Source organism: Mobula birostris, chromosome 4, assembly GCF_030028105.1.
Source record: "Mobula birostris isolate sMobBir1 chromosome 4, sMobBir1.hap1, whole genome shotgun sequence".
Classification (NCBI taxonomy): Eukaryota; Metazoa; Chordata; class Chondrichthyes; order Myliobatiformes; family Myliobatidae; genus Mobula; species Mobula birostris.
Window position 1 is genome coordinate 126,893,345 of NC_092373.1, and position 13,827 is coordinate 126,907,171.

Sequence of the window (13,827 nt, forward strand, 5' to 3'; positions counted from 1 at the left end):
GAAATATCAAGTCCTAGTAGCTCTACTGTGTATGTCCAATGTTTCAGCTTATTACTAATTCCCGTCACCAGCAGATTTGTACACCAATATCACACTTCTGACTGAAGTTCAGCTAAAGATGATAAAAGTAGTAATGATTCAATGGATGATATCTGATGAGAAGAGCGATGTTGCCTACTAGTAAATGAGCTTGTAGCCATAGGATGTGACAACTGTTACCATTTCCTGTGTTGTAATGTACCTGTATTTAAAGTTAAGGCTTCAGTCACTTGCTCCAGGGGAAGTGGGTTATAGTGATTGAATTAAATCTTTCTATTTTATTTTGAAAAGGTTTCCAGAATTCCCATCAATGTTCTGAGATTCATATTCTTCACAATCAAGTTCCTGTAGCTAAGGTTACAGATTTCAAGTCATTCGAATCAAATTCGTTCTAGTAATTTTATGATGCATATTAACATAAATCATTTACATTTGCTGGTTTTCAGAGTCAAAAAATCTCCAGCTTGTTTTGGTAAAATAATAAAGTAATGAACAATGTGGAGGTAATAATGTCATAACATTAAACAGAGTGTATAATTCTGCCCTTTGTTCTCTAAGATAATACTTGTCACAAGTGCCTTACATTCACTGAATAATCAAGAACTGTAATTGTTAATTTAAAAAATTGTTCACATACAGTTCAATCCAGGGTTTCACACTCAAACCAGAGGTTTAAGATCCTAGTAAAAGCACCGTCTCACATGGAGAAGTTCAGTTATCTGTTTCATCAAAGCACCATTTAGAAAACAAGTAAAACATGAGTGTGGTTCATTCATTAAATAAAGAATCGCAATTAAAATGTCTTCAGCAAAACGCAACTGCATGTAACTTAAAAACGCAAACAACAGGAATTCTGCAGATGCTGGAAATTCAAGCAACACACATTAAAGTTGCTGGTGAACGCAGCAGGCCAGGCAGCATCTCTAGGAAGAGGTACAGTCGATGTTTCAGGCCGAGACCCTTCGTCAGGACTAACTGAAGGAAGAGTGAGTAAGGGATTTGAAAGTGGGAGGGGGAGGGGGAGGGGGAGATCCAAAATGATAGGAGAAGACAGGAGGGGGAGGGATAGAGCCAAGAGCTGGACAGGTGATTGGCAAAAGGGGATACGAGAGGATCATAGGACAGGAGGTCCGGGGAGAAAGACAAGGTGGGGGGGGGGAACCCAGTGGATGGGCAAGGGGTTCTTTCTCTCACTCTCCTTTTTCTCCCTCTGTCCCTCTGACTATACCCCAAAACCAATGCCGTTGCATTCAGGATGCATTTGAAAAGAAAGCAGAATGAGAAATCTAGGGGAAGATAGGCAGAATAGATTAAAAGAAAAACAACTGAGAAGTCGGGTGAAAGTCATTCATAACAGGAAGATGAAGAATTGTAGAAGTATATGGATGGGCTTAAGAGGACAGATCAATTGGGCTGTAAGGAAAATGACAGAGGGACAAGGTGGAAAGTCATATGCAAAATCTATTAAAAAGGAAATGCTTTATATTATAGTATCAAGATTCTTTTTGTTTTCTGTACACACTACGTTAGAAGGTATATAGTTGTATAAAAATACATTTCTAATAATGTTCATACATAGGATTCTCACTCTGTGAGTAGCTATGTCAATTAGAATGTCTGGTCAATGTTCTGCAATTTATGGATGTCCAATATTCCCCCATCTCATTATTCCTCTATCTTATTACAGGACAAAATCTCAAGTATTTACTACTAACCCAATTAAAGATATTAATTTAACAATAATCTAAAAAGCAAAGGACAAAACAAGCTAAAACCTGTACAAGTAATAGAAGTGTTGCATTTTAACAATATACAGCAGTATTAAGAACTAAAAGTAAACAGAAATCATTATAGTCCCTTTAAAGGAGCACCAGGTTACATCAGTACCGATGATGCCAGAAGTTAAAGGCATCAATTTAGTGACAAAAGGAATGGATGCAGGCCAGCAAAATGGGAACCATTTTCTTCAAACAACAGGAACCAATACCAATGTTTTAAAAAAAATCAGAAATCTCACAGTACCACACATTTGCTACTTTTCAAACATAAATAACCTGTTCAGTTCTAAAACTTGTTCGCTTAGTCCTTGCCACATGCAGTTGCCAAACATACCTCGGCAAGTGTTTTACAATTCCCCCCGCTCGAGTCCGAGGTAAGAAAATTAAGCAGTTATTTCTTCTTTTTTTGCTAGAGGTATTTATATGATGAGGAAAGGCACTGTAGGATAAGGCACTGGGATTTTTTTCTGTTTATACCAGTACATGTGCAAGGCACAGTTGCTGTGACTGCCCACGGCACCGTTAGACCTCCGAGCTGTCACTGTGGCAACTATGCCCTGTGGTTACTGTCTCGTTGCTGCCAGCACGTCTCCTGTTTGAAGACTGCTTCTTACTGGCGAGAGGGTTCTTGCAGTTCAATAGCAGGAAGATTATGGTGACTATGGAGGCTAAGAGCAGTAGACCCCCAGCTCCTCCAACTACAGGGAGAAAGCGGCCTTCAGGCCCGCTGTCAACAGCAAATGGACCTGGCTTCCGGTGCTGTTCATCGCTGGACAGGAAGTCTTTCCGGTTGGTGATGATTTTATTGGAATGGTCCAGAGCTATGTGCTGAATGTTGGTGCCTCTGCTCTTCTCTGCCCCTATTGCCTGGGCAACATCGGGCAACTTTGGTGCTGATCGACGGCTGCGGTTGAATTCCAAGTTGTTGCCAGTGATTCCTGGGGAGGATAGTGAGTGGTGCAGAAATTCCAGGCTTCTCTTCCCAATTCCTCTGTTGGAATTCTCCTTGGATCGAATGGTGTAAATAACGTGGATGTACCACTCTCGGCCTGCAGTTACCTGGAAGAGGATAAAAAGAGTGCAGCATAATTGGATAAAACTCCTTTGTTTTTACAGTGAACTAAGTGAAGCTAAACAGACTGTAAATATTAAGAGAATATGTCGTTAACTATTTGGGAAAAGGAAATGTTGAATGGGAAATATCTGTTTTGAATCTCCACCATGGGAAAATACACTTTTAACGGTGGAGGGTAAAATGGCAGCAGACTGATTTTTGTTTCAGCCTCTAGACAAGCTGCGTGATACAGGTCCATTTTATGCCATGGCTATTAATGGAAATTATACCCCTGTCCCAAACCCAATCTGCCCTCTAAATGTTTCCACTGTAGATAGCATTTATGCGTTTCATTTCCTGCAGAGAACTTTCACAATGTTTCTTCATCCCAGTTCTGGAATTGGCTAAAAAAAAAAATCCCAGATTTGTTTCTGGTTTCATGTTCACATTCAGCAGCTTGTTAATTACCATGTCCAGGTATTATTTTATCAGTTATGTGGATATCTAATTTTAGCTTCAATGCAGACACTTTCTAAACTGTGCTCTACAGAAGCTGAGGAAGCAGCATTAATTATTGGTTGTCTATTTCTCATAATCACCTGGTATAAAACATCACCCTTTCTCTAATTTCAACTGCTTTCTCACAACATTATTCCTCTTTCTCAAGCTTCTGAAAATCTAAAACACATCCCTTCTCTAACTTTTTTCTCCGAAGTTCCTCTTTATTTTTACATCCCATGGCTCTCTCAACAATCAAGAGTTCTTTTGAAAGTAGTGGTTAAATACTGTATAAGACCACTGTAAAATGCACACGTTACCCAAGGTCAAATTAGTAGCCATTCCTCTCCCAGGTTCAGTTATTAGAATGTTACAGCAGATTGCTTCACTTGGGGTGCTGACTTGAGGAGTGGGATATGATCACATCCAAGCTAATAACCTTCCTTATGAATGGTCAGCCTATATTGTGCCTTCCTAGATTAGTGCTGTGACAATAAAGCCTAATTGTCTCGGATTACCAATGACACGGCCTCCAGGACAACCTTATCTGGTGGTGAAAAGACAACATGATATGTATTCAAGATGCAGCAATTATATTAAGGTAATTCATTATAGCAGATGGCCAGGTTAGATTCCTCAGTTATACAACACAAACTAGAAATGTTCATCATTGTGTTCTACTTGTAGAGAGGTAGTTTTTCATTGATGAAAAGATCATGTAAAGGCACTTGCAAGCACATTTTCCTCCTCACATTTGTAATTTTCAGCTCTTTAATAATAATGATGGTGCCTTGACTATTTCACATTCTCCAGCAACGTGTGTGGAGATAATTGGAGAAAATGTGCCATGTCGTAGCACAGCGACTCATTACTTGCAACGAACTACATCACTGCAAAGCTATTTCCCTATGAGATTCTCTTAAGGAAAGTGGATGGTGTAAAGGGGCAGACAAGAACTTGCCCATATGAACCATGACAAATTCCTAACAGATGGAGCCAATGAGAACAAATGAAAAGCCCATTAGGAATGGTGGTGCTAATGTCATTGAATCATACAAAATGGCCCAACTGGTCCATGCTGACCAAGATTTCCCAATAGAAGGTAGTGCCATCTGCCCATGTTTGGACCATATTTCTCCAGATCCTTCCTACCCATGCACCTAAGTATTTCCTGTTAGGAAACGAGTTAGGACAAGTGACGGAAGTGTGTGTAGGGGAGCACTTTGGTTCCAGTGATCATAACACCATTAGTTTCAACTTGATCATGGACAAGGATAGATCTGATCCTAGGGTTGAGGTTCTGAACTGGAAGAAGGCCAAATTTGAAGAAATGAGAAAGGATCTAAAAAGCGTGGATTGGGACAGGTTGTTCTCTGGCAAGGATGTGATCGGTAAGTGGGAAGCCTTCAAAGGAGAAATTTTGAAAGTGCAGAGCTTGTATGTTCCTGTCAGTATTAAAGGCAAAGTGAATAGGAATAAGGAACCTTGGTTCTCAAGGGATATTGCAACTCTGATAAAGAAGAAGAGAGAGTTGTATGACATGTATAGGAAACAGGGAGTAAATAAGGTGCTAGAGGAGTATAAAAAGTGCAAGAAAATACTTAAGAAATCAATTAGGAGGACTAAAAGAAGACATGAGGTTGCCTTGGCAGGCAAAGTGAAGGATAATCCAAAGAGCTTTTACAGGTATATTAAGAGTAAAAAGATTGTAAGGGATAAAATTGGTCCTCTTGAAGATCAGAGTGGTCGGCTATGTGCGGAACCAAAAGAAATGGGGGAGATCTTAAATGTTTTTTTTGCGTCTATATTTACTAAGGAAACTGGCATAAAGTCTATGGAATTAAGGGAAACAAGTAGTGAGATCATGGAAACTGTACAGATTGAAAAGGAGGAGGTGCTTGCTACATTGAAGCAAATTAAAGTGGATAAATCCCCAGGACCTGACAGGGTATTCCCTTGGACCTTGAAGGAGACTAGTGTTGAAATTGCAGGGGCCCTGGCAGATATACTTCAAATGTCGATGTCTATGGGTGAGGTGCTGGAGGATTGGAGAGTAGTTCATGTTGTTCCGTTGTTTAAAAAAGGATCAAAAAGTCATCCGGGAAATTATAGGCTGGTAAGTTTGACATCGGTAGTGGGTAAGTTATTGGAGGGAGTACTAAGAGACAGAATCTACAAGTAGTTGGATAGACAAGGACTTATTAGGGAGAGTCAACATGGCTTTGTGCGTGGTAGGTCATGCTTGACCAATCTATTGGAGTTTTTCGAGGAGGTTACCAGGAAAGTGGATGAAGGGAAGGCAGTGGATGTTGTCTACATGGACTTCAGTAAGGCCTTTGACAAGGTCCCGCATGGGAGGTTAGTTAGGAAAATTCAGTCCCTAGGTATACATAGAGAGGTGGTAATTTGGATTAGACATTGGCTCAATGGAAGAAGCCAAAGAGTGGTAGTAGAGAATTGCTTCTCAGAGTGGAGGCCTGTGACTAGTGGTCTGCCACAGGGATCAGTGCTGGGTCCATTGTTATTTGTCATCTATATCAATGATCTGGATGATAATGTGGTAAATTGGATCAGCAAATTTGCTGATGATACAAAGATTGCAGGTGTAGTGGACAGTGAGGAAGGTTTTCAGAGCCTGCAGAGGGACTTGGACCAGCTGGAAAAATGGGCTGAAAAATGGCAGATGGAGTTTAATACAGACAAGTGTGAGATATTGCACGTTGGAAGGACAAACCAACGTAGAACATACAGGGTTAATGGTAAGGCACTGACGAGTGCAGTTGAACAGAGGGATCTGGGAATACAGATACAAAATTCCCTAAAAGTGGCGTCACAGGTAGATAGGGTTGTAAAGAGAGCTTTTGGTACATTGGCCTTTATTAATCAAAGTATTGAGTATAAGAGGTGGAATGCTATGATGAGGCTGTATAAGGCATTGGTGAGGCTGAATCTGGAGTATTGTGTACAGTTTTGGTCACCAAATTACAGGAAGGATATAAATAAGGTTGAAAGAGTACAGAGAAGATTTACAAGGATGTTGCCGGGACTTGAGAAACTTAGTTATAGAGAAAGGTTGAATAGGTTAGGACTTTATTCCCTGGAGCGTAGAAGAATGAGGGGAGATTTGATAGAGGTATATAAAATTATGATGGGTATAGATAGAGTGAATGTAAGCAGGCTTCTTCCACTGAGGCAAGGGGAGAAAAAAACCAGAGGTTAAGGGTGAGGGGGGAGAAGTTTAAAGAGAACATTGTGGGGGCTTCTTCACACAGAGAGTGGTGGGAGTTTGGAATGAGCTGCCAGATGAGGTGGTAAATGCGGGTTCTTTTTTAACATTTAAGAATAAATTGGACAGATACATGGATGGGAGGTGTATGGAGGGATATGGTCCGTGTGCAGGTCAGTGGGACTAGGCAGAAAATGGTTTGGCACAGCCAAGAAGGGCCAAAAGGCCTGTTTCTGTGCTGTAGTGTTTCTATGGTTTCTATTGTTTAAATGTTGATAATGTACCTGCCTCAGCCACTTCGCCTTACAGCTTATTTCATGTGTGGATCACCTTTTGGGTGAAAAGGTTGCCTCTCAAGTTCCTGTTAAATCTTTCTCCTCTTACCTTATTATTTTTACTCTTTTTCCCTTAATATACTTTAAAATCTCTTTGGATCCTCTTTAATCTCCTCTGCCAAAGTTATCTCACTCCCCTTTTTGGCCTTCTGTTTTCCTTCGTGAATATACTCTTGCATCTTGTAAATTAGCACATGGTTAATAAGATCAGAGTTAAATGTGTGGCTCAAAGATGGCTGTGGAGAAGAGGGTTTGAATTTGTTGACCGTCGGCACCAGTATTGGGGAAAGAGGGAGCTGTTCCAATAAAATGGATTCTACCTGAACCATGCTGGGATCAGGGTCATGGTGAATCACATAACTGGGGCTGTGGATAGGACTTTAAACTAAATAGTAGGGGTATGGGTTCAACAGCTTGGAAAAGAATAGATAATGTAAAAGGGAAGGTTACTGAAGACTCCAGAATGAAGAATAAGACTTTGAAGCAAACTCAATGGGCTGAATGCCCTAATTCTGCTCCTAAGTCTTATGGTCTAAAAAGTTTAAAGGGATAATTACTTAACTATAGGCAACATGGAGACAAAACTGAAAAGAAGAGTGCTGCAGGTGTTTTATTTGCATAAACATTATCTGTGAATTAAGTTAGGTGATCTTGTAGAGCAGCTAGAGATTGGCAGGCATGATGTTGTTGGCATCACTGAGTCAGGGTTGAAAGAAAATCACAGCTGGGAGTTTATCACCCAAGGATACATATTGAATCAAAAGTAGGGTAGGATGGCTTTGCTGGCAAAAAATGAAATCAAATCCTTTGAAAGAAGGCACATAGGATCAGGAGAAGTATATTCCTTGTGGGTAGCATTAAGAAACAGAAAGGATAAAAACACCCTGATAGGTCTGACATACAGGCCTTCAAAGAGGGTCCAGCGGAGGTTCACAAGAATGATCCTCGGAATGAAAGGGTTAATGTATGAGGGGGATTTGATTCTTCTGGGCCTGTACTCACTGGAGTTTGGAAGAATGAGGGGGAGATCACATTGAAACCTACCAAATATTAAAAGGCTTATTAGATAGCAGTGGATGAGGATGTTTCCAATAGTGGGGGAGTCCAGGACCGGAGGACCATGCTGCATCTCCAAAATAAAAAAAAACAATTATCTTGGATGGTTAGAGAGCAGTGCACAATGTTGGACAGCCATTATAAAATTGTTCACTGCCCTGTAACTGTGTACCTCAGTCTCAAAATACAAGGACATCCCTTTAGAACAAAGATAAGGAGTAATTTCTTTAGCCAAAGGGTGATGAATTTGAGGAATTCCTTCCCACAGATAGCTGTGGAGTCCAAGTCACTGGGTGCATTTAAAGCAGAGGTTGATAAGTTCTTGATTAGTAAGAGTGTCAAAGGTTACATGGGAAGTCAGGAAAATCGGGATGAGAGAAAATAAATCAGCCATGATTGAATGGCAAAGCAGACTCGATAGGTTTGGTGGCCTAATTCTGCTCCTATGTCTTATGGTCTTACATCTTGTACTCACCTAATCCCTTAATTTTGCTCACTTACTTGGAAGAGTGGAGCTGAAGCAAGGCTGAAGCCATCAGATCCTGGCTGCTTCACTAGTGGAAATGCATCTGGTTCGTCAACAGCCAGCTTGGCATCAAAGAGAACATTACTGAAAACTGGGGCTTGGGACTCAGGCTGGGCTTTATCCTGAGGGAACAAAGAATACTTCTTGTTAATATGTGACCAGGCTGTGAATAGGCAACGTGAATTACACATGCATTCTTTTCCCTCAGCAGCTAACATACCAGAATCTTGAACCTGTACAGTAAAGATGGAGAGTCAGCCAGACACCCAAATTCATTATTTGTTGGATTGTACTTGGGGACGTACCCAACCGCACCAGTGCATAAGAAAACCTTCTCAATGTTGCAGGTGAAAGAATCTCCCAGGTTCTGTACAGGGTCCACCATAACACGGCCATAGATAATAGACCCTGAAACAAAGGGAAAAGTAAAAGGATATCAGGTTGAAAACAGAAAATTTGTAAACACTGACACAAGGAAGTCTGCTAGCCCATGGCCCAAGTACAGGGACACAGCAATCTGGAGCTAATCACACTGCTGCCCTGCCTCACTGCCAATGTAATGTATTTCATCCAAGTTGTTGGCTTCGGAAATAGATGAGGCAGAAATCATCAGCTTTTATATAGGAAATCATGAAAAAAGAATGAAAGCTGCAGTGCACATATTGTGCTGATCTTCATTGCTTCAATAGGTTCTTTATAACGGGAGTCCAAAATTGTACTCTGCCCTCTAACTGTGGACCAACCAACATCACTTTGTTCTTTTATTTTAGAGATACAGCATGGTAATAGGCCGTTCCGGCTCAATAAGCCCGCACAACCCAAATGCACCCAAGTGACAAATTAACCTACGAACCTGAACGAGTTTGGATTGTGGGAGGAAACAGAGCACCTGGAGAAATCGACACAGTCACGGGGAGAGGGTACAAACTCTTTGCAGCGGGAAATGAACCCTGGTTGTTGGCGCTTCATTGTGCTTCACTATCCGCCACACTACCGTGCTGTCCGGTCATGTATAATTTCAAACCTAAAACCTCTGCTCTGAAATTTTTATTATTAGAAGGCATTTTATCCAACAGCAGGAAAAGCAGAACACAATATAGGGACCTGAGCAAAATAACTTGCAGTTTCCAGGGATCCCTTTTAAAAGCCTAATCTGATGAATATTTTACAAAGTACTGGCAAATGCATGATGCTGTAATGTACAAGATATGGCACAATATATTGATTTAGACACACATCATTGTCTAATGCCTTCACCTACAGATAATGTTTTTGATCTCTCCTTAGTTTCACTCTTTCATGGACAACAAAAGAAAACGATAAGTCAGTTGGCTGGAGGCAGATGAGACAGATTGGGCCCTAAATCAAAATTCCTGCGAGCCTTCACAAAACAGGAGGATAATATGTACAATGTAGTTAAGGAAGAAATGTCAATGTGATTGTGTGTCAGGTAAATAAAAGAGAGTTGGCATCTTCAAAAATATAAATTTCTAGGCCATTCCAGTTTGCTAAGAGAAGTAAGGGATTAAAGAACAGTGATAGTTACTCGTCAACATTCTTTGGTGACATTCCAAATGTTTGAAAACTCTAAACTTATGAATTTGATAATGTTTAAAAACAAAAGGTAATAGAGTACATAACTACGAGCCAATCAGCCTTGCATTGGGAGTGGCCTAATTATCTGAAAAATGCTAAGTGTAAAGAATAAATCTATACTTTGAAATGCACAGATTAATCAAGGACAATCAGGATAAAGCATTGACACGACTGATTCATTGAAAAAGTAACAAGCAATACCATGGAGGGAAGCTCACAGCAGCTGTTTTAGCAGATTTTTAACAAGCCTACAGGGATAGTTAAATCCAGAAACAGCAAGGACAGCGAGAAGATTTTAGCCACAGATGAACTGAAGTAGAGTCAGATATGGAAAATGTACAGATAAGCAATGTAGTGAGAGCACAGACAGAAGGGCTGAACTCACCTTGGTATTATGAAAGAGGGGAGAGCCGGGGGAGAGAGAGGGAGAGAGAGTTGGGGGGGGAGAGAGAGAGAAAAAGAATGAGAATGAAAGACTCTTAAGTCTCAGGTCAGAGGTATTGGGAAAAGTGACTGGGAATGAAGGTGGGGTTGTTTGTTCTTGAAGATTAGGACTGTCACTGGGTTCAGAAGACTAGGATAATATGATAGTAAAAAGGGGTGACAAGAGTTGGGAGAGGTTGGAGAATTGCTGATGGGGATGGAGTCATGCCTTTGGACGACTGAGCCCTGTGATATGGGGATGAATCAAGGAGGCCACTGTGAACGTTGGACTATCGTGGGATCAACATGCAGGAGAGAACTGGGTAAATTGAGTGGACATCGTATAGCTAATTCAATGGATGTAAGGATATTTGACTCCAGCAGGTGTTGTCTTTGACATTAGGACATAAAGTTGGAATATGGTAATGAGTTCCTGTGGATTGCAAGCAACTGGCACATTGTGTTCCTGCACGGGTACTGAGTGACTTGAGAAAAGCTTTTCTCGCTATGTGCCTGAATAATCCTGTAGCTGGAGATAATCTCAGTAAAGAGAATTGTGAATTGTGATGGTTGAAAATAATAATGCATTAAAAAATATGGCAATTAGTTTATGAACTGGCCTAAATATTTATTCATTTATTTATATTTTTATTTAGAGATACAGCACGGTAAAAGACCCTTCCAGCCTAACGAGCCTACACCGTCCAGTTAATTCCAATATACCTAATTCTTAACACAATCACTTTGAATTCTCTTTTAATTATGTGAATTCTTACCTTCTTTGTTATCTTCTGCTTTCTTTCAACCGTTCTACTCTTGGACATCTAGAGTTGTGCGTAATAGTAAAGAGCAGTGTTTAAAGTTATCTGGGACCTCTATGGGGTGAAAAGGAAAGATGAATTTCCCACAGTAGGGATCAATAACTGGGGAAACAGTTAAAGTGATTGGCAATAAGGATGACAGTGAGCACAATACTTCTCCAAGGAAGTGATGGGTGTTTGCAGAATACTATGAGAAAGGCTGATGAAGACAACTCCTCCAATCAGATTTTAAACATATCGGTTTGTACTTCAGGTTTTTAAACCTATATGGCTCTGACCAGGATCTGGGAAGTGGGATTAAAATGGATAGGTCTTTATTAAGTGGAGAGACTCACTTGACTTTCTCATTATATGTTCTAAATTTCTGTGATTAATCATAAGCATGCATTCATTGGCAGTGCTTAATGTATATATATGCATGTACAAGCAGATATTCTGTAACACATTCTCAGTCTTACAGATACATTAGAAATACCAACAAACCTTCTGAAAATGCAACATCTGTTCCTTCTCCAAATCCCATTGAGCCATCAGATAGCCAAAGCTCTCTCTTCGACAGGAGAACCATTTGAGTATTCAGGCTAAACTCAGCAGCCACAGGATCACTCACCTTTGACAAAGAATGGAGCAAAAAAGTAAAGTCCTGTCATAGTTATATATTTTAATTACATTAATTACCAACTATTATGGTTTATATTATGAACATTCAATCATTAAGAGTAAAGGAAGTTACAAGTGAAATCTATTAATCTTTACCATACCTGCTGGAATCGAATATCCAAATCGAATGTAATGGGTTCCTGTGGATTGCAGGTAACTGGCAGTTTGTACTCCTGTTTGGGTGCTGAACTACATGGGATGAGCTTCACAGCATATGTCCCTGAATAATCCCGGACCTGGAAGAAATCCCAACAACTGTGATGAATGACAATACTAATGCACCTCTGAAATTGGCAAATATTGTTTTGGAGTGGTCCAAGTACATAAAGTTATTTAGAGTTTTAGATGACTTCTGTGGCTCTACTTCATGTTTGTGTTTCAATATGGAAGAGGAAGAAAATACTTCAGAGTCATTGAAGAAAAGACAATCAGCTACAGAAAGGATTGCTGAACAAATTAAGCCTAGCTGTATGATCTTATTTCTCAAAACCCTTCTGTATTAGTGACTCAACAAATACCAGCAATTGTAACTTCCATCCAACCCACAGGATTCCTGTTCAGGGACAGAGGCAGTAGGTGCATCATTGCTCCTGAGGCTTTGGTAAGGATAATGTAAGGAGTTTAGCACTAGGGTTACTCTGCACTATTTACAGGGATATTACATCAAGACCTAGTCCTTGCTAAACTTTATTATTCCTCAAACACTGAAATAGAAGAGGGTAAGGGGAGGGAAAATCGATACTCTCACCATCAGGTTGGAGGCTGCACAGATGGAATATAAGGTGTTGCTCCTCCACCCTGAGGGCAGCCTCATTGTGGCACAAGAGGAGGACATGGACTGACTTGTCAGAACGGGAATGGAAATCAGAATTAAAATGTTTGACAAGCAGGAAATTTTGCATTTGGCAGTTGGAACGGAGTTGCTCATTGAAACGGTTCCCCAATTTACAATGGGTCTTACTAATGTATATGAGGCTGCACTGGGAGCACCAGACAAAATAGAACAGGGGTCCCCAACCTTTTTTGCACTGTGGACTGGCTTAATATTGACAATATTCCTGTGGACTGGCCGACGGGGGTCGGGGGGGGGGGTGTTCAAGTAGGGTTGCCAACTTTCTCACTCCCAAATAAGGGACAAAAGTAGCAGTCAAATATGGGACACGTGTTTACCCCGAGAAAGACTACCATGACCATGAAGCCTTGCGCGGGCACCTGTGTGTGCACATACATGACGTGCGCATGCGTGTCCGTACCGATTGTTTTTCTACAAATTGGTTTTGGCTTAATCTTCCTGATTCTGTTACGTGAAACTACACTGTACATACATTATTTCTACTTTATATATGCTGTGTATTTATCATATCATTCTTGCCTTTACTATATGTTAGTGTTATTTTAGATTTTATGTGTTATTTGGTATTATTTGGTAGGTTATTTCAAGTTCAACAGTGCATGACAGGGAATGAGGAAAGGTGCAGCTGACTCATATCGTTTCGTATCGCCAAATCATATCATTTCCTCACGGCCCGGTAGCACATGCTTTGCTGCCCGGTACCGGTCCGCGGCCCGGTGGTTGGAGACCACTGAAATAGAAGACACCAGCAGATTTGCAGGTGAAGTGATGACTCAGCTCAAAGGACTGTTTGGAGCCCTAAATGCAGGTGAGGGAAGAGGTGACTGGGCAGGTGTAGCAGTTTGGCTATTTGCAGGGATACGTGCTGGGAGGGAGATTAGTGGGAAGGAAATCAAGGAGGGAGCAAATCCTTCAGAAAGTGAAGAGAGGGGGTAAGTTAAGGATGTGTTTAGTGGCAGAAT

At 40.7% G+C, this 13,827-nt stretch overlaps 1 protein-coding gene across 1 annotated transcript in view; it reads right to left on the minus strand.

The window, feature by feature from the left end:
• Positions 1-2,339: 2,339 nt before the first annotated feature.
• frem3 (Fras1 related extracellular matrix 3) overlaps positions 2,340-13,827 on the minus strand; it is a 163,686-nt gene continuing 152,198 nt past the window's right edge. Inside the window, exons 20-24 of the mRNA XM_072256992.1 lie at positions 12,114-12,248; positions 11,836-11,962; positions 8,733-8,920; positions 8,488-8,634; positions 2,340-2,876 (exon numbers count right to left, since the gene is read on the minus strand). Of these exons, the coding sequence (XP_072113093.1) occupies positions 2,340-2,876; positions 8,488-8,634; positions 8,733-8,920; positions 11,836-11,962; positions 12,114-12,248 (1,134 nt within the window). The remainder of the gene's footprint in view (positions 2,877-8,487; positions 8,635-8,732; positions 8,921-11,835; positions 11,963-12,113; positions 12,249-13,827) is intronic.